This window comes from Phalangium opilio, unplaced genomic scaffold (genome assembly GCF_054372755.1).
Source record: "Phalangium opilio isolate 3A_F unplaced genomic scaffold, DU_Popi_V2 ptg000217l_1, whole genome shotgun sequence".
Classification (NCBI taxonomy): domain Eukaryota; kingdom Metazoa; phylum Arthropoda; class Arachnida; order Opiliones; family Phalangiidae; genus Phalangium; species Phalangium opilio.
In genome coordinates, this window is record NW_028324218.1 from 11,151,568 (window position 1) to 11,175,231 (window position 23,664).

Here is a 23,664-nt window from a genome sequence, read left to right on the forward strand (position 1 = left end):
CCATAGGATTAACATTGCACTATACTTTGGAGGCTCATAACTCTGGTTCTATTAGAGATACGGGTATGTCCTTTGAGTATGTTATAGTCCAATTTGTCCCCCATCCAACCATACTAAAAACTTAGGGCTAAGACAAACAGGGGCCGAGTAATTGAGCAAAATGTTCGTGAACATACCCTCCATAGGATTAACATTACACTATACTTTGGAGGCTCATAACTCTGGTTCTACTAGAGATACGGGGATGTCCTTTGAGTATGTTATAGTCCAATTTGTTCCCCATCCAACCATACTAAAAACTTAGGGCTACGACAAACAGGGGCCGAGTAATTGAGGAAAATGTTCGTAAACATACCCTCCATTGGATTAACATTACACTATACTTTGGAGGCTCATAACTCTGGTTCTATTAGAGATACGGGTATGTCCTTTGAGTATGTTATAGTCCAATTTGTCCCCCATCCAACCATACTAAAAACTTAGGGCTAAGACAAACAGGGGCCGATTAATTATTAAGCAAAATGTTCGTAAACATACCCTCCATTGGATTAACATTGCACTATACTTTGGAGGCTCATAACTCTGGTTCTATTAGAGATACGGGTATGTCCTTTGAGTATGTTATAGTCCAATTTGTCCCCCATCCAACCATACTAAAAACTTAGGGCTAAGACAAACAGGGGCCGAGTAATTGAGCAAAATGTTCGTGAACATACCCTCCATAGGATTAACATTACACTATACTTTGGAGGCTCATAACTCTGGTTCTACTAGAGATACGGGGATGTCCTTTGAGTATGTTATAGTCCAATTTGTTCCCCATCCAACCATACTAAAAACTTAGGGCTACGACAAACAGGGGCCGAGTAATTGAGGAAAATGTTCGTAAACATACCCTCCATTGGATTAACATTACACTATACTTTGGAGGCTCATAACTCTGGTTCTATTAGAGATACGGGGATGTCCTTTGAGTATGTTATAGTCCAATTTGTCCCCCATCCAACCATACTAAAAACTTAGGGCTAAGACAAACAGGGGCCGAGTAATTGAGCAAAATGTTCGTGAACATACCCTCCATAGGATTAACATTACACTATACTTTGGAGGCTCATAACTCTGGTTCTAGTAGAGATACGGGGATGTCCTTTGAGTATGTTATAGTCCAATTTGTTCCCCATCCAACCATACTAAAAACTTAGGGCTACGACAAACAGGGGCCGAGTAATTGAGGAAAATGTTCGTAAACATACCCTCCATTGGATTAACATTACACTATACTTTGGAGGCTCATAACTCTGGTTCTATTAGAGATACGGGGATGTCCTTTGAGTATGTTAGAGTCCAATTTGTCCCCCATCCAACCATACTAAAAACTTAGGGCTAAGACAAACAGGGGCCGAGTAATTGAGCAAAATGTTCGTGAACATACCCTCCATAGGATTAACATTACACTATACTTTGGAGGCTCATAACTCTGGTTCTATTAGAGATACGGGGATGTCCTTTGAGTATGTTATAGTCCAATTTGTTCCCCATCCAACCATACTAAAAACTTAGGGCTACGACAAACAGGGGCCGAGTAATTGAGGAAAATGTTCGTAAACATACCCTCCATTGGATTAACATTACACTATACTTTGGAGGCTCAAAACTCTGGTTCTACTAGAGATACGGGGATGTCCTTTGATTATGTAATAGTCATATTTGCCCCCCCCCCTTCTTCGTTAACATTTGCTCCATAGGATACCCCATATGCGGAAAAAACCTGGAAAATTCAGGGAAGTATATGGGGATAAACCTGGAAATTTCAGGGAAATTTGTTTTTCAAAAGTTGTATGAACCCTGTCTCCGATAGCAGCTTATTATTATTATTATTATTATTCGATATATACTCTGTTCCAGCTTCAGAACAATTGTCAGCACGCTCAAATCTAGCTAGGTCTCTATGTAATGTAGCTTTGTGCGTGCTGATAGAGTCAATGTCTCCGTAGGAAAATCAAATCTCGCATTGACCTGATTCTTTTGACTTAGTAGTCAGTCTCAAGTTTTATTTCAGTTTTGGGTACTTTTATTTTAATTTTCCGTTCTTACTAATGAACTCGGTTGATTTTAAACATTAAGGTTACCAGTTTTATGATTATAATGTATCCACTCGTAGTTAAATGGTTCTACAAGTCACTTGTTTAACGTAAATCTTTTTAGTCAGTGAAACTAGCGCTATTGTTGTAGCTCAAGCTGAGAACTAAAGCCAGATTGACCAGTGGGGAGTTATGCGAGTAGTTTTGCACGCGACTTGTCGAATCCTTCAAATGGAGTTAAATGACAGCCATTTACGCTAACTTTATAGCATATTGAAAATTATTTCCAGTGTTATGCATATTTGAACTAATACTAAAACTAAAGTAGTACATAAATTAATATTATGGTAACGAAATGTAAAAACGTTTCAGATAGATGAAGTATAACATATATTTCAGTAATATATTTTTTAATATGCCTTATTGCACTTATTGCAAGGGCCGTTTGCACTGTTGTTTCTGTTATAGATGTTGTTTTTAGCGTTTTGTGACACAAAAATATTCCAATAACGCTTTATTTATCGCTTTAATTGTTACAGTTTATAAAAAAGCCTTTAACCTAACGGTTGTAAATTAAAAGTTAATACTTTACACTGCTCATTTTACCATTAGATTGGAATGGTAGCCTGGAAAATGACTCTTTTCACCCCAGAGTTTCCATCTGGCCGAGACATCATTGTCATAGCCAATGACATTACACACCTGATTGGTACATTTGCACCGCAAGAAGATTTACTCTTCTTGGTAAGCTAGAACAGTGAAGTCTTATCTCAAAAAGGACATTATACCATCAAACCAAGAAGTTATATCAGTATCTCAGAGAGAAGGTATAAGATGGCCATGTATTCGCGCGCCATAGTCCCAGTCCCCCTTTCAAAATACAAGGGGGACGTAAAAGGAGGCGCCTGGCTATTTCGCCTCTCCTCAGTCGGAAAATATGACTGTAATTTTCGTCGTCACGCTGACGTGAGTTTTCAAGAATCAATGAGATGCTGGCTGGTTGTAATTTAGAGGCGGGGATTAACTCCAGACCTACGTTTGGACTGGAGATAAAGCTGGAAATCTGGCGAATTTATACCTTCTCTCTGAGATACTAGATATAACTTCTTGATCAAACTATGCGACGAATAACTTAACTGAAATTATTTAATATCAGAGAGCGTCAGAAAAGGCTAGAATGCTAGGAGTTCCTCGCATCTACATTTCAGCCAATAGTGGCGCGAGAATTGGTCTTGCTGAAGAAATCAAACATCTTTTTGAAGTTGCGTGGGTTGACAAAAATATACCAGATAAAGTAAGTCATACTATCGTGTTGCGGTTAGAAAATGGGGGATAAAGCTGTTAAATAAAATCAGAAGTAAATTATACTTCTCTTTGAGAGAAGTGTACTTGCACAAAGCGGGGATGGTAATTGTAACACGATTTTTCCCATGGAGCAAAGCTACTAAACCGAATCACATAGGCGATAAATAGTTCCCTCATCATTACTCTATTAGCGCTTAAAGGAACTGCAAAGAAGGCATCGGCGGGTGGGTAAAAATTATTTGAAATACGTCACAGACATCACGTGGTGCCAAGAAACAAAGGCTCCTCATGGAGTGGAACTGGACATCTAGTCCTTGTTTTTCGCGAGATTGCAGCGCCAATTCCATGAAGTGGTAGCTTTCGAACTAAGCTTCTTTGAACCACGCCTCTCCTTGGTCACGTGCCTCTGACGTTTTTCAAATAATTTTTACCCGCCCACCGATGCCTTCTTTACAGTCCCTTTAACTATTTGCCAAGGCGCATGCGCTTATGGAATTGGCCTAATTCCTGATCAGCGCCACCGAGGCGTAGCGGCGACTTTTGGAACTATAATAATACGGTAGGCAATCAGAGGTGGCGCTGGAGTCGATGGACTCTGATGGAGAACTGTTATTTTCTCTGTTTTGATTATTACCGCTTCAACTTCAAAAAACATGTTTTAACTAATTATTATGAACCGAATAATCTCCAAATATACCAAAATCGAATGAAAACTTACTCCGAAAGTCTTATTTCATAATATTAGACAGAATAAGAAAGGTAAAATCAACTTTTAATACTCTTGAAACCATATCGCTTGTTAAGCCTTGGCTATTGAAGTTGAAGCGGTAATAATCAAAACAGAAAAACTAACAGACCTCCATCAGAGTCCATCGACTCCAGCGCCACCTCTGATTGGCTACCGTATTATTATAGTTCCAAAAGTCGCCGCTGAGGATTTAGTGCTGCAAACAGTTATAGAATTCACTGTGAATTTTGATGAGCGGGAGAGCAAACAAAAATGGTGCCATGAGCCCGGGAAGAATCATGTTACATAACTAATGTGTTAAGAGGATACAGTGTGTCATCAGTCTTATATTATGTACCCATCCCCTTCTGATAAGATGTAATTTTTCTAGGGTTACAAGTACCTTTATTTAACACCTGATAATTATAAAAAAGTCAGTGCCTTAAACTCTATTCACGCCGAATTAATTGAAGATGAAGGGGAATCTAGATACAAGATAACCAATATAATTGGTATGTCTAATAATTAACATGGTGTAGGCCTACAGTGTTTTAATAATTAATTGTTATGTTCATTTTAAGGCAAGGAAGAAGGTCTAGGTGTGGAGAACTTGAAGTATGCGGGAATGATTGCTGGAGAATCTTCGCAAGCTTATAAAGAAATTGTCACCATGAGTTTGGTAAGTACATTTTTCCTTTGAGCCTTAAGCACTTAGGAAACAATGAAGCAACACAGGGAGTTTTCAGTGATACTTGCAGGTGTGGGAGGGGTTTGTGTCAATCCTTTTAAGGACGTGACAATTCAGGGAAATCAGAAAAATTTGTTTTCCATGAAGAACTACTCCCGTTGTTATTACTCCATATATGGGGGGAAAGCCTGGGAAATATATGGGGGAAAAAAGCCTGGAAAATATATGGGGGGGGGGAAAAGCCTGAGAAATATATGGGGGAAAAACTTGGAAAACTCGGGGAAATATATGGGGGAAAAAGCCTGGAAAACTCGGGGAAATATATGAGGGAAAAAACTGGAAAACTCAGGGAAATAAATGGGGGGAAAAAAGCCTGGAAAACTCGGAAATATTGGGGGGAAAAACCTGAAAAACTCGGGGAAATATATGGGGGGGAAAAAGCCTGGAAAACTCGGGGAAATATATGGGGGAAAAAGCCTGGAAAACTCGGGGAAATATATGATGGAAAAAAGCCTGGAAAACTCGGGGAAATATATGAGGGAAAAAAGCCTGGAAAACTCGGGGAAATATATGGGGGAAAAGCCTGGAAAACTCGAGGAAATATATGGGGGAAAAGCCTGGAAAACTCGGAAATATATGGGGGAAAAAACCTGGGAAATATATGGGAAAAACTTGGAAAACTCGGAAATTTATGGGAAAAAAAAACCCTGGAAAACTCGGGGAAATCGGTTTTACAAAAGTTGTACGAACCCTGTTACAGATTAAATAGTGATGTTTCTACATATTTCCGTGTATCATAACTTGATTGCAATTTTTTACCTGATATCTTAGGTAACATGCAGAGCTATTGGTATTGGTGCCTACTTGGTTAGGTTAGGGCAAAGGATCATCCAATTAGAAAACTCTCACATTATTTTGACTGGAGCTGGAGCTCTGAACAAACTACTTGGACGCGAAGTGTACACATCGAACAATCAGTTGGGTGGAATTCAGATTATGCACAATAATGGAGTCTCCCATACAACGGCCCTCAATGATATTGAAGGCATTTATCTCATGCTTAAATGGTTGTCTTATATACCAAAGGTGCGTGTATTTAACATTATTTTAACGTCAAGAGAACCATAGTCAGCAGTGGGATTAAATTTCAAATACAATCTTATCATTTGTTTAGTCCCGACATAGTGATTTACCAGTTATTGAACCACTTGATCCAATTGAAAGGGATGTAATATACACTCCAACAAGGGCACCCTATGACCCAAGATGGCTTCTTGCCGGCAGAGAAAGTCCTAGTAAGTAATAAATTATAGCCATAAGAAAATAATATATAGCTCCCTATAAGTATGAAACCCTCCATTTAAGCCATGATTGTAAACAGCATTTTCATCCATTGAAATTTATAAAAAGTTTCTAACGCCACCTATTAAGAGTTTTTGGCGTTAAAAACATGAAATATTTGTTTGGAAAATTTTCAAATTTTATATTGCAATTAAATAGTTAAAGGTCTAGAAGTTATTATTATGATAATTATGACTGATTAAGTACATGTCAAAATTATCATAGTAAAATTAATAGATGGCGCGAGGTTTGGACGACCGAGGCTAGCTCCTACACTATTACGAGGTAAGGAGTATCTCGTGTCTACGGGCGCGGCGATATTTCTCCGGCCCATCGTGCCTTTCGCGGACACCTTGGGTGGCGGTTGTGGTTTCGCCCCCCTTTTACTCGTGGTACCGAAACTTCTCCCACGGGGCGTAAAAGCGTAAGCGCGCCAAACTTTGGAGCAAATGCTGTAGTATGAAAATGTACTACGTTTCATACTTATAGGGAGCTATATACTATTTTCTTATGGTATAATCAAAATTGCGCCCTTGCAGCTCTTTTAAATTACACGTCAATTTTATTCCTATAGGTCTCGCGGGATTTTGGGAAGATGGTTTCTTTGATAGAAGCTCGTTTATGGAAATTATGCAGCCGTGGGCACAAACTGTTGTCTGTGGTCGAGCCAGACTGGGAGGAATTCCAGTTGGCGTCATTGCTGTTGAAACTAGGACCGTTGAAATTGCCATTCCAGCTGATCCCGCTAATCTCGATTCTGAAGCCAAGGTAAAAACGAGATCTCTCGTTGTATATTCTTTGTCGAAGTTTTTTAAAATGTAATTGTTCTTTTCTTTTTGTGACAATTAGCTCGTTTCACAAGCTGGTCAAGTATGGTTCCCTGATTCCGCTTATAAAACGTCACAAGCTATACAGGTATTCAACAGGGAAGGGTTGCCGTTATTCATTTTTGCAAATTGGAGAGGATTCTCCGGTGGCATGAAAGGTTAGTGACTTGTAATTTTAAATTTCAGGTAACGTAACATTATACCTTAAAAGAACGGAACGGCCTGTTTCTAAGTATGAAAGGAAATATATTAAAAAATAAATAAATGATTTCTTTCACTCGCGTGTAATAAGAACTTCCGTCAAAATGTTATAAAGAATGGGTAAATTTTACTGATGACTGATTTTTTGTAGCATCCTAGGAGCGAGGGCACTCGGCGTTGCCCGTCAGCCCGTCGGGACATTTTTATTACTTTTCATGCCAACATTATTCTATAAAGAAGGTTTTTTTAGTTTTTGGCTGCCAATTAAAAATATGGCAACAAATCGAGCCCGAAAGACCTTTCAGCCTGTCTATAGCTTAAAGGAAACCAGTGTACTAAATATTTTTGAAATCGGTTGAAACGCGCGGATTTTGTTGCATAGAGAAGTGTTTTTACATTTCTGGGCGCCATTTTTAAGATGGCGGCTGATTGGGGGAAATCTTTCTTAGTACGCGCCTACTACTTATGAGTAACGTTCCTGCAAATTATCAGCCTTCTAGGGCAAGCGGTTTGAGCTGGGCGTTGATTATCAGTCAGTCAGTCAGTCTGGACTTTTGATTTATATAGATATAGATTGGTTTAGTGGCGTCTGCTAGCCTGAACCCCTCTTACCCTTATCTCTCTCATCCTGTGAGAATTCAACCAATTCCGTAGGGGTAAGGGGTTCGGTTTAGCAGACGCCACTAAACAAATGGCGGATGGTGCAGTAGTCCTTGATTGTTTTTAAGACTAATTAAACACTAATTATTTACGTTTTTTAGTATTTTTCCTTTTATATTTAGAAAAGGGACATTCTTTTAATTTAAAGGGATTTACAATCCGTTATGTATGGGCGTGTCTATAAGACTCAAGAACTATATTTTTTAGTAGTAGTGTTACTATTTCCTGGAGTAGTGATTAGGCTGTCGTCTGCTTGAACGTCTGTTTCTACGGTAGATGCCCATTCTGATAATGCTACGAACTTCACGCATGCTCAGTAGAGCCATATTTGATGGAAGATAAGTTTGATATAGGCCCCGCCCATACATAACGGATTGTACATCCCTTTAAGGTATAATGTAATGTTACCTGAATTTTCCTGTAATTTTCATTAGAAAAACATTTTATCAAGTGCTCATGCGCATAAATTTTGTGTCTTTAATTAATAATGTTTCAAATTTCAATTTATTTTCTATTAAGATATGTATGATCAAGTTTTGAAATTCGGTGCCTACATTGTGGATGAACTTCGCGAATACAATCAACCCATTTTGGTCTACATTCCACCTTACGCTGAATTAAGAGGAGGTGCTTGGGTCGTCGTAGACGCCACTATTAATCAACAACACATGGAGATGTACGCCGATCCGGACAGCAGGTACGATTCATTCATAATGAATTCATGGATAAAGAATGCGCGTGAGCTTGAAATTTGTTTTCACGCTATAGGATAGGCAACTCCCCATCTCGAACGACAGCTTATTCTGTATATACTCTGTTACAACATCGGTTGTCAGCACGCGTAAAGCTAGGTCTCGATGTAACAGCTTTGTGCGTGCTGCCAAGAGACAAAAAACTTCAGGATCTTCAGGATTTAGAATATCCGCGAGTTTTTTAGCTCGAGTGCACGCACGGACCTCTAGGCCTTAGTTTCAAATACGTGTAGTAGGCTGGAGGCAATTTCACACGTATTTGAATTGAAACTAAGGCCTAGAGGTCCGTGCACTCGAGCTAAAAAACTCGCGGATATTTTAAATCCTGAAGATCCTGAAGTTTATCGTCTCTTGTCAGCACGTACAAAGCTACGTTACATAGAGACCTAGCTTTGCGCGTGCTGACAACCGATGTTGTAACAGAGTATATACCGTGGGGTTGTACGTTTAGGAAAAAGTGTACGGGATTTCGAAATCCAATTTGATTTCGTCGGATTTTGTTTGATTTCAGAATTCGATAAAATCCAATGGATTTCATCGAATTTTGAGATTTTTCCCGTGATTCCGTCGGATTTTGCTATTTTTACCGTGTTTTCGACTGACTTTGCGATATTTCCCTTTATTTCGTTGGATTTTGAGATTTTTCGCGTGATTTCCTCGGGTTTTGAGGTTTTTCGCGTCATTTCCTCGGATTTTGAGGTTTTTCGCGTGATTTCCTCGGGTTTTGAGGTTTTTCCCGTGATTTCCTCGGATTTTGAGGTTTTTCCCGTGATTTCCTCGGATTTTGAGATTTTTACCCCGTGATTTCGTCGGATTTTGTGATTTCTTTTGATTTTGGATTTCGTGAATTTTGTAATGGATTTCACGATTTCTTTACTGATTTTGCTTCTGATTTTGTGATTTCGCTTCTGATTTCGTGATTTCTATGTTGATTTCGTGATTTCTATGTTGATTTCGTGATTTCTATGTTGATTTCGTGATTTCTTTGTTGATTTTGTGATTTCTTTGTTGATTTTGTGATTTTTGTTTTTACTGATTTTATGATTTCTTTACTGAATTTGTGATTTCGTTTCTGATTTTGGATTTTTTATTTGATTTCGAAATCAGCATTGATTTTCGGATTTCTTAAATTGGATTTCACGGGTAGCGTACGGGATTTCATGAATGACCGACCCCTCGGTATATACAGAATAAGCTGTCGTCCGAGATAGGGTGTTGCCTATCCTGTAGACTAAAAACAAATTTCCTCACGCGCATTCTTTATCCATGGTTTATTCGAAAAGTAGGCCTAAATATTAATATTTTAATTTCAAATTCTAATCTTGCCACCCATCTTTTACTTCCGCTTTAAACAGAGGTGGAGTATTAGAACCGGAAGGAACTGTTGAAATTCGATACAGGAAGAAAGATTTGATTAAAACTATGCATCGTATTGACCATGTTTGCAAGGATTATTTGTCTAAACTCAGTTCACCCGAGTTATCATCTAGTGATAAGAAATCTTTAGAAACTAGCCTACGACAGAGAGAAGAGCACCTACTGCCCATTTATCATCAAGTAGCCCTAACCTTCGCTGATCTTCATGACACACCAGCGAGAATGCAAGAGAAACAAGTTATTCAAGTGAGTGTTGTCGCATTGCGTGTTTTTGACGTTTAGTTGAATACTAGTTGTTAGCCGCGGCGTAACTCGCGTGTAATAAGAAGTTCCATCAAAATGATATAAAGAATGGGTAGATTTTACTGATGACTGATTTTTTGTAGCACCCTAGGAGCAAAGGCACTGGGCATTGCCCGTCAGCCCGTCTGGACATTTTTTATTACTTTTCATGCCAACATTATTCCATAAAGAAGGGTTTTTTTGTAGCACCCTAGGAGCGGAGGCACTCGGTGTTGCCCGTCAGCCCGTCTTAACATTTTTTTATTACTTTCCATGCCAACATTATTCCATAAAGAAGGGTTTTTTCTAACATCCTAGGAGCCAAGGCACTGGGCGTTGCCCGTCAGCCCGTCTTAACATTCATTAATACTTTTCATGCCGACATTATTCCATAAAGAAGGGTTTTTTCTAACATCCTAGGAGCGGAGGCACTCGGCGTTGCCCGTCAGCCCGTCTTAACATTTTTTAATACTTTTCACGCGGACATTATTCCATAAAGAAGTGTTTTAAGTTTTTGGCCGCCATTTAAAAAGATGGCAACAAATCGAACCCCAAAAGACCATTCAGCCCTTCTATAGGTTAAAGGAAACCAGTTTACTAAATATCTGTGAAATCGGTTGAAACGCGCGGACTTTGTTGCATAGATGAGATTTTTTTCATTTCTGGGCGCCATTTTTTAAGATGGCGGCGGATTGGGGGGAAATCTTTCTTAGTACGCGCCTACTACTTATGAGTAACGTTCCTGCAAATTTTCAGCCTTCTAGGGCAAGCGGTTTGGGCTGGGCGTTGATTATCAGTCAGTCTGTCAGTCAGTCAGGACTTTGATTTATATAGATATAGACTTAAAGCTAATTATAATTATTCTGTTGTATTTTTGAAGGATGTGGTTCATTGGCCAAAGTCGCGACACTATTTCTATTGGCGGTTAAGACGATTGCTACTTCAAGACAAAATCAAAGCTCAGATTCTGAAGGTGAAGCCTGGATTGAATGATGGTGAAATTGAAGCCATGTTCAGTAGATGGTTCGTGGAAGAACACGGAGCAGTTAATGTAAGTGTTGAACCCTTGTTATTATTAGCAGGGGTGTGCGGGTACCCGAAACATATTTTAAGCCTTTGCCAATACCCGCTGATTCTGACAAAATTTGCTGAACCCGAGGACCCGACGGGTAATTAAAAATTGGACCTGATACCCGCGGGTAAACTTTACTATTACCCGACACCCAAAGGTCTGGACCCGCACAGCCCTGATTACTAGATATTTATAGAAAGTCTCAGGTTTGGTTTATTTCAAATAAATGCCACTAGATGCTCCCATAGTCGAGGGGTGTTTTTAACAATATGCTTAGCAAAGCCTAGTTTTAACTCCAAACTCGTTGACGAAGTCTGATTGGTTCCCGTCTTTGGCATGGTAAAATTGCTGTGTGCAAAATTAGTCAGCGTGCGGAAGAGCCAACATTTGATTTAATAATTAATATAAGTAAACTTGGAGAGTCTGAGTAAAAGGAGGGTTAACAGGGGGTTTAGAGTTGGACATCGTAATAGTCATAGTGTGTGTTATAACCTCTAAAACTCGTTGTGTCCCACGTGAGCCCACTGACAATACACTCAAGAGTAATTGGTGTACAAGCGAACTGTATTAAAGGTATTATTTGTGCCCTTTAAAATGCTTTACAGTGCTATAAAGATTACACGTAATTTTTAATCAGTGAGTGATTACCACTTGGGGCATACGCGATCTTTTACTATTCGAGATATTAAAGAGTTTTTACCTCTCCGAGTGACGATGACGTGACTTAACGTGTCTGTATGTCTGTCACCGCGTTCGTAGTTGGCAAATCAGAGCAAAATAAACCTCTCCGAGTAACGATGACATCACGGAGAGGTATTACACTTAACGTGTCTGTGTGTGTGGGTGTCTGTCACCGCGTTCGCAGTTGGCAAATAACAGCAAAATAAACCTCTCCGAGTCGAGACCCAATTAAGAGTTTTTTCTTAAATAATTAAATAAATATAATTGATGTTAATTATTTTAATAGTCATTAATTTACCTTAATTCTAGTTAAGTCGTTTTAAAAAAGTTATTCCTAAAATCATTTTAAACATAGCTATTGTTGACTTTTGAATTCTAGCGTATGCCTCTTTAACAATTTTTGAAAATTAAGGATATATTATAAAGCGATGGATTCACAGTAAATGATAAGAAAACCCACAATTGCGTGAACATTTGGTGGAAGGCTGAAGCCCTGCCAATAGGAGGCTAGAATTTTCTCGTAACCCTAGCCGATCGCCGCTTATATCTTAACCCTAACGATGATAATGGAGTAGAAGCCAATATTGCTTTCTGTGCACGCGGTCGGGATTTGCATATACGTTTGCTCTGATTTGCCAACTGCGATCGCGGTGACAGACACCCACACAGACACGTTAAGTGTAATATCTCTTCATGACGTCATCGTCATTCGGAGAGGTAATTAACTTCGCGTTTATTACACCTTGGTGTAGTTGAATATTTGGTGGCGATTTAGTTCCAAGTATTAAAATATTCGAGAATTGGGTTCCTATCTTCCAACACCTATTCGATGTGTAGTCTTGCGTTTGTTGATGGTTAAAATAGTTTTAGTCAGAATGCTTTAGTTTGTTCCGTCATGGTTTCACACCTTCCCTTTTAAAGTCAACTTGCTATATGTGAAGTGTTTAATTTTGTATTAATTCTGAGTTGTCGGACACCCAACAACCCGTTCAAGAGAAATTGTTAAAGGTAGTCACCTTAAATGTATTGTGTAAATTTATGAGAAGGAATCAGAAACCTATATAGAATCGTGCACCTCTAAACTAAGCATGCATGTACGAACTTAAACTAAAATTATAATTACAATTTGCAACACTTTGGTATAGTTTATATTCGTTTTAATGAAAACAAAATTTGTCCCGAGCCTTGTCGAAAAACATTCTAAAATATTGAACGTCTTTGTAAGTTAGTACATAATCCTTTAAAAGTAAAGTTTCGATTTTGTTCCAAGTATTAATATATCCGACGAGAATGGACAACTATATCTTACATTCTTACTTGAAAACGGTTAAGCCGCAGTTGCCTTGAGGCTAAGGATAGTCAACTATATTTTTATCGCCTATAACGTTCAGCAGCTGGGAAGCCACGCCGTTGAGATACTATATAAAAAATCCCTTAGAAGAAAAGTAGTTTTGGACAGTTCACGCTATAAAACAGTATATACGCTTATACAAGAGGCTTCTATGAATGTATACATGTATAGTTGGGAGAGAGCTACGGTGCGGGATGTTTTTCAAGGTCTTTCATACGGGCTAGAGAGGGAAAAAATCGAATTTTAGTTCCACCTCGTATATATGCGCTATGAAAGTACTATATTTTATCCTGTTGTTGTAAAAAGAATGGTCTGTTATGCCACAAATCTTGGAATTTCTCGGTCTTGTTTCTGAATTCACACGGTCGTTAATGATGTATCCCTTTTTAATTTATTTACAGCAATATTTATGGGATAATAATAATAAAGTGGTGGTCGACTGGCTTATAACCCAGCTGGACGCTACAAAAGAGCGTTCCGTGGTCCTCGACAGTCTGCATTGCATCAAGAGAGACGCCGTCATCAGTCAGATAAGATGGTAATATATATATTTTCTATGAGGGTTTTTTTTTTGGGGGGGCGTTTAAAATATAGGGGGTTCAGAAAATCCCCTCTCTCAGCTTTAACTTCCGTGCAGTGTTAATTGTTATCAGCCCCTCTGTGAGTCAAGTTAGTAAAGTGCTGATTCAAACAGATTTATACACTGGGGTATAAAAGGCAAAGAGTATAATTTTGCTCTTTGCGAATGTTATCAGCTCTCCGAGTAGCTGATTATTGATATTGAATTTTTTCGAGGGACTAATCACTCTAGGATTCTTTGTACACCGAAGTGTGATCATTTTAGCATTGTTAGGGTTCAAAATATTACTAAACGCAAAGTACGGTGGTTACGATGTGTTATTTACCCCTTGAAGTTTTTAACAACTGTGTATTTTTTTGGTCTGCGGAGTTTGTGAGGTGCGTCTTACCTAGTGTACACTAGAATCCAGCCTACAAGTAAATTTTTGAATGACAGGAACCAGTTTAATGTTTGATCAAGGACCTTTTATCTCACCCGGACAAGAAATCTAGCCTCTTCTTTCATACCCCCCTCCCCTTCCCTTTGAAGGGGGTCCGGGACACTTGACGCGCGCCCAGATTACTCTGTTCTCCATTCCTACTTCTAAAATTAAATCTATCCCTGTTATTATTATGAAAAAAGGCTTGGGACTTCCCAAAACGGTTGCAAAATGTCTCGTGTAAACGCGTCTTTAGAGAGACGGATAAGGAGAGACAGAGTAGTGGAAGAGCAACGTCTTTTCCTCTCATTTTGAGATTCTCTTTTCACGGGGGGGGGGTTGAAAGAGGGGGACCAATTGACTGTAGTGTTGATTCTCTTGAACTATCGTCTCGCGTCAGTAACGGCGTAAAAACGTACATTTAATAGAGATAATAATATATATGAAACATTTCTTACACTTTAATTGGCGACCCAAAGCTACGATTTCAAAAAATGTTAATGAGATTATGCCTGGTATGTGTGTAGCCTTTCAGCGCCAATGCAGGGTTTGGGGAAGGTTGTCTCTTAAGAGACTGACGGCGGATGGTTAAAAATTGTTTGATATATGTCACGGACACCACGTGACTCCAAGGTCCAAAGACTCCACATGGAGTAGGACTGGACACTTAGTCCTTGTTTTTCGCGATATTGCAGTGCCAATAAACTATTTCCATGTAATTAAGATGGATAGACACATCAGACACTGGGTAAAACTCTGCCTTCCATCTCGCGTTTTGACGTCTGCGCAGTAGTATATTTGTATCATGAGAGTGCGCAGAAACAGCAATGTATCAACCCCCTTGTATGTCCCTATGCTGAGGGTTGCCTACGCCCCTTTTTTACGTCGAAAAGGTCTATTCCCCGAAGTGCTTGTTTTCGATATAAACTTAAGTTCCTTTGAACCACGCCTCCCTTCGGGCACGTGTGTCTGACGTATTCCGCTGTCTTCTTTAAAGTCCCTTTAAACTTCGGAAAAGTATCGAGATTGTTTAGAAATGAAACGGGGAAACTAGTCAGACTGCGCAGACGCAGTTGAACTTCACTTATAAATTGACAAAAATAAACCATCCTACATCTAAACAAATCTAACTTTGAACCACCAAATATAGTTTACTGCAAGATAACCCCGAGGTTGCCATGGATTCTTTGGTACACATCATCCAAAATATGAACGCCCAACAACGCAACGATGTCTTGAACACCATTAAGACATTAGAGAACAGTCCCATGGTAGAGAACTCTTCCCCAACTTCAACTTCATCGGGGTCAATGGTAAATGGCGAGGTCGATGATGCCTCGAGAGTAAACAACGAAGTGAACGCTTCCAGTTCGGTACAATCTTCCACCACAAAAAGCGGAGGCAGCGGCGGCGGAACCAACGAGGTGACTAACGGGACTGAGTCTTCGTGACTGTGGAGACGAAGAGAAGAAAGTATTGTCCCAGTTAGCCGCGCTTTTCTGGGATTCGTTGTTGCAGTAATAACTGTCTTGTGGTGCCACCTAACAGGAACGAGCGTTGTTGATCAAGTATAGTTTATTTTGTTTCTCACTTTATTATTTTCTACGCGTACTCTCGCGCTTGCGCATGCAGTTGGACATTATTCTTTGTGATGAATTTCCAGTCTAACAGAATCATGTTTTGACAAAACACAAATTTTTATACTGTTACGTTACCCAAACATTCATTAAGCATTTATGACTTCACTTTTCTACTTTTTTCATTGGACAATAACTTACTATATAATTTTTTCTCTTTAGGCCTATTAATGTTAATTAAAATAATTGGGATTATTTGGGGGTTTTTTATGGGTTTAATTAAATTTCTTTTTAAATTTTTGCTTTTTCGTAATATTATAAACCCAATTAAAAATATTACCTTTAAAAACAGAAACGGGAAATTAGGCCTAAATTGAATTTCGTAATCTACTGTCGTATCTGCGACATTTTTAGGCCAAAATTATGATATTTGCTAATTAACTCAATTGGGTTTAACTTAATTAATTAAATGAATTAAATCTTATCGTAATTTCTACTTAACAAATTATTTTCTTTATTTTTATTAATATTATTAAATCAAATTAAAACCTAGCCTAAATATTGTACCGTACCCTTTTAATCAAAATTAATTTCCCATCTTTCCCCTATTTCTTATATTTAAGCAGTTAGTTAAGTTAATTTAATTTAAATTAAATTTAAGTATTTAAAATAAACCAATTACCAAAACCGCCACATGCTATACTCCAAAGTGTTATAAATAGTAAGTTAAATTATGTCATAAAGTTCAATATAATAATGTATAAAAAAATATATATGTGCTAGCTAGCTTTCATAGGGAGGGTTTATAAACAACATGTATATTTAAAAAGGTGTATTTTTTCCGTTTGTTTGTTTACACCAATGCAGGTGTAAATATATAGGGTACAAATAAGGAATAAGGATAAGATGTAAAATATAAAATTGTTATCGCAAAATTTGTTATTATATAGACATACTTAAAGGCATTTCCACACAAATTAAATAAAAGTATTGTTGTTAAATTGTTAGTTAAATTTTTTAGGAGTAAAAATTAAATATATAATTTTATTTCTGAATTTTAACGATACGAAAACGAATAATAAAATTAATAATTAAAATTAAATGTTCAAAGAAAAAAAGGTTTTAAAAAATTACGTATAGTTATAGGCTAGGTAAAAAAAAGTATAGTTTAAGTTATTCACATAAAAATAAAAATAAAAATAGGAATTACATGATATAATGTTAAATAAGGTTGTGTTTATAATATCATTCTCGCTGCTGCTGCAAAAGTTTTAGCAGTTGTATATTATATTTTTGTATTACATTGCCGCACAAGAAGTTTAAAATAAAAATAAAATAATCCTTTTTTGAGGTAAATGTGCGGGACTTTTTTATTTCTTTTAATTATTTTTTTCCTACTAAATTTGATAAATTATAAGCGAAGATAATAAAAGAACAAAGGGTTCTTATTCCTATTGTTAAGTTTTTATCTCTAGTAGCTCGAGCAGGGAGAAATGAGGTAAGATGCAGTGGTAATGATGACGAGAGACTTGCGACTCTGAAACTCTCCCAGTGTATCTCGCGCACGCCCCTACCTTGCCACTCCACGCGTCTCTCCTTCAAGGCTCGACATTCGTTTTAAGTACCTTACCAACTGAGGAATACATAGAGCTAAAAAGAATCATTGTGTAGCCAATTTCTTAACGTATCTAAGCGGATTTTGTGGGATGAGCTAGACTATCATTGTGTAATGACCACGAGTAATCTACCTCGCTTCACGTTGAACCTAGCGCGTGCCCCTGACCTGGCGTTGCTAAGGACAAATGAAATCCTAGTTAGAAAGACGTCATATTTGTGAGGCGTGATAGATAGTAAGTTCTCAAGTCCGGCCTACAAACTCGCAGAGAAATTAATATGGATATGTGAGGGCACAATGATTCTTTTTAGCTGTATGTATCCCTGACCTTAATGGTAGATAAGTCTTTACTTCAACAAAATATTAACTCATTTCTGGCAACACTTTTTGAGCTTTACTATTGCAAATATTTTTGACCTAATTTAGAATAATTTACGTTTTAAAATATATTCCCCACTGGACCTACTGTCTTGGTTTTAATAGTGACCCCTGTTAACCTTATTGCAGAAACTGTGCCAAACCTCACTCCTCGAAGGTCAAATCTGACCCCAAACCAAATAGTGTATTTTTCTAGAGTAACCTTGCCCAAACCCAACCCCTGGAAGATCTACTCTGAGCCCAAACCTAACCCCTGGAAGGTCAACTCTGACCCCGAACCTAACCTTTCCTGCCTCGTTAAGTCCTATCTATGATACTGCCTTAACGAACATTACCTATCTACCCTATGACCTCATAAAAAAAACCGTCCTCCATCAGACTATCTGGTCATGGCGAGGTCAAGCTGTGTAACTGAAACCTAACTCTGATTTCATAGTCAGTTAAGAGGCCGCTTTTCGTGCAAAAGCAGCCAAACGTGTGTAAATAATGCAGACCTTATATTGTACGAACGTCAGTTCCAGGGAAAACGAAAGTGGAATTATTTACAAGGCCGCCTAAAGCGTAACATATTCGGAGGTTAACTTCGTATTACGAAATTTCGCATCATAAAGTACGGGATCGACCTGGATAAGTTTTTGAATGGGTGGGTTGACATACCTATTCCTTCCCCATCCCCATCCATACTCCGGAATGGTCCTCTTCCGGGATAGAAGATGGTTTTAGGCGCCAAATTCCTCTACCATAACAGAAAGGAAGAGTGTTTTCGCTAAAACCGCTTCAGCTGAGGGTTAGCTGATAGAGACACGGAGGATCACGTGAGATCGGTACAGGGGAATACCCAAACCCAAAGAATCCCCTTTCTTTCCCCCCGCCCGGTTAGTAGTACTAGACTTTTCCTCCCCCTCTTGGTCCGTTACACACTCCTCACCCCACCCTATCACTTTTCCCTTTTCCTTTGGCTTAGTCGCGTACCCTCCCCCTTTTTGCTAGAGAATCACCACCACGTGCTAGTGTTTTGGTTCTGTCACACGTCGATAGGGCACTGGTAGCGGCTTGCTCCGAGCGAATGTACCACGTGGTCTTTTCCTGAGTCTACTAGAATGTTGGGCACGAGGAGCTCGCGCCGGTTTTGCTCATTCAACTTCCGAACCTCGTAGTAAAAGTTTCTAGAGGAGGGAGCATTGACTGTGAGTGTGTGTGAAAGAGGGAGACTACTATCCCGTTGCCTGTTTGTGCCTGGCCTGGTAGACGTATCGTTTACTACGTTTTACGTAAGTATCCGGGATCCGCGATGATAACATTGAAACAGTTACGTTATGAACGATATAAAATCGACTGTTGTATCGTAACTTGTAAGGGTTACCAAAGTCCCATCGTAATTTGACACCCTGAAAGTTACTGTCATGGGACATGTGCTTCGTAAGTGTCAAAGGTCATTGACCGCGTGATAAACTTTGAAAACGAAAGGGTTGTTCAATAGTGGTCATAATTAGGCGCGTTTTTTGCTTTATTGAATTGAAACCATCATCAATATTATGTACAATCAGTATTTATATTCCAAAATGTATTTTTATGCAATATTAAAGCAGTGTTTATTTTAACGGTAAAAATATGATTTCTATTTGTCTTATTATTTATTTGCAATTATAGAAATACCTTAGAATTAACTCGGTATTATTAATTGGAAATTATAAAGACGAGTAAAAATATTGCAATTTAATAAAAAAAAAAACAATTAAACAAAAAATGCAAAATATAATTTGTCCCGTATATTTCAAAGAGGGCGTAGGTAGTACTAATATCAACAAAAAAACCTCGAGCTATGATTTTGATAAAAATTTATTATTGATATACAAAGGATCGATAAACGTTAAATTTTAAATCAATATTATTATATTACAATTTATACGCAATTTATAATAAATATTTAATTTAGGCGATGGTTAATATAACGTCATTAGTAAATTCTGCAGTTTTGGCTTATTTCGTTAGCATGGCGAAATAGGATAACCCTCCGGTAGCGGATGAGTACGTGGAAAAGTGGCCGAATGTATTCCCCTCTTTCAGCCCCCTTTGTAAAGGCGGTAAGAAAAACTTATGAGCGCGCTCGACTTGGCGCGCGGTAGCAAATTATATCGATTTTAGGCCGCCGTAATATTCCGCGGCGCCTTAAAAAAACTGTGTTTACTATTTAATTAACGTTAAATTTATTATTATTTAGTAATTTTTAATTTATTTAGAAAATAGGGGGCAGGAAATTCTGCATTGTAACGAGACAAAAGTTTCGCAGTAGAGGCGGTCGCCATTTTGTATTTCTCCGTCGAGGAGAGCGGGTACAGTCGCGAGGAGGTAGCCGTCGTATAGTCGGGAGTTTCGCGTCGGATGTAGTGTTTTAATTTCGCAGTGTTTCTACTAAAATAAAGGTTTCGATTTGTAATAGATTATGATGTGTGTAAAATATCGGAGGACGCGAGGATAAGCTTTTCCTCACCAAAGTAAGAGGAGAGAGAGAACATAAGTATTTTTTCTGGCACGGCGCGTTGCCGGTATCAAGCTACCATTCCGCGCGTGCGCTGTGTTCGTTCGCCCCGCTGCTGCTGGGTCGCCTTGGTTTGCGAGATAGAGTCGAGTGAGTCTCCTTTATTCCAGACCAAAATAAGATTTTTTCGGTGCCGCGCTCTCTTTGCTCAGTACGTTACCGGGGTAATGTCCTTCCCTCCCCCTTTCGTAACCTAAACGGACGGTCCGTGGGACCAATTTATCCGAAAAATGTGATCATCAAACTTTTCAATAATTCCGTCTGTCCCTCGGTTGACTTTAACACGGTTAGGCTTAACGTTCGGGAGGCCTCGCATTCAGCCCTAAGTCGTAAAGGCTTTGTAGTAACCGAGAAACATGGAAAAGCTACATAAAATCGCCAATGAACATAGCTGGAACCGCGATTTGACCGCGTTTATTAACGAACTACGTCAATTTCATCAAAATAGAGGGTATGTGTCTCTTTTTCGTACTACAAAATTTTAAATTTACATCCCATTTCCCGCAAAAACCTTTATATTTATTCCTTTGTATATTTATTCAGAACGCCATTTCGCCACGCGCCGAAAGTTAATGGCAGGGAAGTTAACTTACATACTCTTTACAACCAAGTTACGACTCTCGGAGGCTGGCAAAAGGTAAATTTCTTTTTATTATTTTGGCATTTTTCGTCGTATTTTGGTATGAGAAGAGAAATCGGTGAATTTTTGGCGCGAAGTGCGAATAGTACCGTTTCCTACTCTGAAGATAGGGGGGGAAAAGCGCGCTGCTTGGGTTGTCTCTCTCTGCTGCCGCGTCGTTCTAGGCTGCCTGCGTTCCCTCTCGTTCGCGTTTTACTTAGCTTCACCTAGAAGATTGCATTTTGCGCCCTGACCTCTCCCGTCTCGCGACGTCTACTGAGTGACCGGTGAAGGTCCCGCGCGTTTCCTTTTTGATAAACCCAAGGACCCCGTCTTTTAATCGTTGTCTCGTATTGGAATTGCATTGCATTGCGCTAAGTTTAAATCTAAACCAAAGGCTGGGCACCTCCCTTATTTAGCTTTTATCCGTAATGGCGGAGTATGGAAATTTTGATACGAACCCCCGAAGCCTAACGGTGGAAGCCATGTTCACATTGGTCCAAGCAAAAATATTGCATTTTTTAATTTAGAATAGTTACTCGTAATTTTTGAGTTCAATTTCGTTTAGATTAATTATTAAATTATTAATTAGTCATATTTTAATTAGGATAATTTAGTTGCATCATCCAGGCATATGTTCAAATAATTATGAATTAATTGGCTGTGGTTTCTTTATTTGTAATAATACAAATAAACATTTTGGTTAGTGTTAGGTTAGTTTTGGACTTGGGTTAGGGTCAGTCGCGGGTCAGTTTGCCATTTTTTAGGAATGTGTTTGTGAAGCCAATTACTTGTGTTGTAAGAATAAATACACACAGAGCGTAGTGTACGTTACATTAATTAGTTTTTATCATACCGCTCTCAAATTAATTAGTGGGTTATTTTTAACATTCTTTATACATAGTTAACACTAAAGGGGGTTTTTGCCCTTCCCCCTGTGTTGCCAGGCAAGGGATTGTTAAGAGAAAGGCTGGCAGTTCAGTTTGAATCAGTTTTTAACTCGCAGAGGGCCTGAAATTTAAGCTGAGAGATAAGGATTAATTTCCTGTTGACCCTTTAGTGAAAAAGTTCTATTACGCATGTTTTGTACTGGTAGTTGGATGTCGGTCGTTAAATTATGTGACTTTGACACCTTTAACGTCACCTTTATTAAGGGACTGGTCACTCATTGTAATCGGTGTGCACGGCTGTACCTTTCACTGTACTAAATTGATTACGCGTAATATTTAGAAGTCCCGCCTTTGACAGTGCTAAGACAGGGTTCGTACGGAACCTGGAAAACCTGGATAAGTCAGGGATATGAAAATTAGGGGAGAAAGTCAGGGATTTAAAAAATTTTCCTAAAGAGTCAGGGATTTCGTTTGGTATATCAAACCATGCTTCGAGCAATACTAAATGTGAGACAGGTGTAATTATGAAGTGGGCTCTGGTGAACATATTAAAATGGTCAGGGAAATTGCCAAAATTTGGTCAGGGATAACCTGGAAAAGTCAGGGATTTTCAATGTATAAATTTCGTATGGACCCTGTAAGATGACTACACGTAATCCGTAATTGGTGTACAGGATCTTTGACGGTGATTAGCCCCTCGGGGACTGATGTCCAATACCCCAGATATTGATGAATTATTTTCGTTTTGGGGCCCCATTGGTATTAGTTTGGCCCAAGACCCCAAGTAGATAAATAAATGATTCGTTTTGAACCTGGGTAAATCAAGGATTATAATTTTCTCGTAAAACATCTTGAAACAAGTCGGGAAATTCTTTTGGTCAAGTGGGCTCTGTTGACACCAAAAAATGGTCCGAGATATCCAGGAAAGCCTTGCCAAGAGGCTGTTTAGTTACTGACCATTGCAAAAATAGGTTTTCGGAAGTTGTCTATATTGCAGGGCTGATACTAAGTCACTTTTCTCACTAAAAGTCACTTTTTTTAAATTCGGTTACTAAAAGTCACTTTTTTTAAATTCGGTTACTAAAAGTCACTTTTCCAAAAATTAGTTACTATTTGTCACTTTTTTTGGATTTTCGAGTCTTTCGGTGCTATTTATCTTCTCGACCACAACGTTAAACGTTATATATTTGACTGTATGACGGTTTAAACGCAAAAATAGCTAGATCACAGTTGATTAAACCACAAAAATCGTGGAGCTCGCTTCGCTCGCTCAGCAAATGTTTAACTTATTATTTAAAATTAATCCAATTTAAATTAATGTTTTAGTTTTGATTTAAAACGACATCAATTACTTTGCATTCTGAGCTGTGCTCCAAAATAGTTTAATTGAATTTCGCCGAAGACCTTTTATAAGGTGACCTTTCCTTTTACTGGAAATATCTAAGACCAATGCTTAATTACGACACTGACCTTTAAAATATCTTTAATTATAGCAAATAATTATGAAAATCGGTCATCTTCAAGTGGCCCTTTCTTATAGCTAAATTTGCCCCTATTAAGTCACTTTTTGCTTACTATTTCTAAATTAATTAGTCACTTATTCAACTAAAATTGAGCGTATGACCGAGTATCAGCCCTGATATTGTAAAAAAGAATTTATCATAATGATTGTTTACTTTAAATACAGCTTTATTTAAACAGAG

The 23,664-nt window shown here is 38.4% G+C and overlaps 2 protein-coding genes across 10 annotated transcripts in view; both read left to right on the top strand.

The window, feature by feature from the left end:
• The window catches only part of ACC (acetyl-CoA carboxylase), a 73,186-nt gene extending 55,910 nt beyond the window's left edge, over positions 1-17,276 (top strand). For all 8 annotated transcript variants that reach the window (XM_089856847.1, XM_089856848.1, XM_089856850.1 and 5 more), the window contains 13 exons: positions 2,694-2,825; positions 3,238-3,375; positions 4,505-4,625; positions 4,695-4,792; positions 5,633-5,887; positions 5,976-6,096; positions 6,717-6,910; positions 6,992-7,127; positions 8,350-8,527; positions 9,938-10,205; positions 11,122-11,292; positions 13,747-13,883; positions 15,494-17,276. In XM_089856847.1, the coding sequence (XP_089712973.1) occupies positions 2,694-2,825; positions 3,238-3,375; positions 4,505-4,625; positions 4,695-4,792; positions 5,633-5,887; positions 5,976-6,096; positions 6,717-6,910; positions 6,992-7,127; positions 8,350-8,527; positions 9,938-10,205; positions 11,122-11,292; positions 13,747-13,883; positions 15,494-15,794 (2,250 nt within the window). In that variant the 3' untranslated portion in view covers positions 15,795-17,276. The remainder of the gene's footprint in view (positions 1-2,693; positions 2,826-3,237; positions 3,376-4,504; positions 4,626-4,694; positions 4,793-5,632; positions 5,888-5,975; positions 6,097-6,716; positions 6,911-6,991; positions 7,128-8,349; positions 8,528-9,937; positions 10,206-11,121; positions 11,293-13,746; positions 13,884-15,493) is intronic.
• Positions 17,277-19,903: 2,627 nt separating this feature from the next.
• The window catches only part of Bap170 (Brahma associated protein 170kD), a 44,412-nt gene continuing 40,651 nt past the window's right edge, over positions 19,904-23,664 (top strand). Inside the window, exons 1-2 of one of the 2 annotated variants that reach the window (XM_089856971.1) lie at positions 19,904-20,903; positions 20,996-21,089. In XM_089856971.1, the coding sequence (XP_089713097.1) occupies positions 20,809-20,903; positions 20,996-21,089 (189 nt within the window). In that variant the 5' untranslated portion in view covers positions 19,904-20,808. The remainder of the gene's footprint in view (positions 20,904-20,995; positions 21,090-23,664) is intronic. The other variant, XM_089856972.1, reaches the window with a different exon arrangement.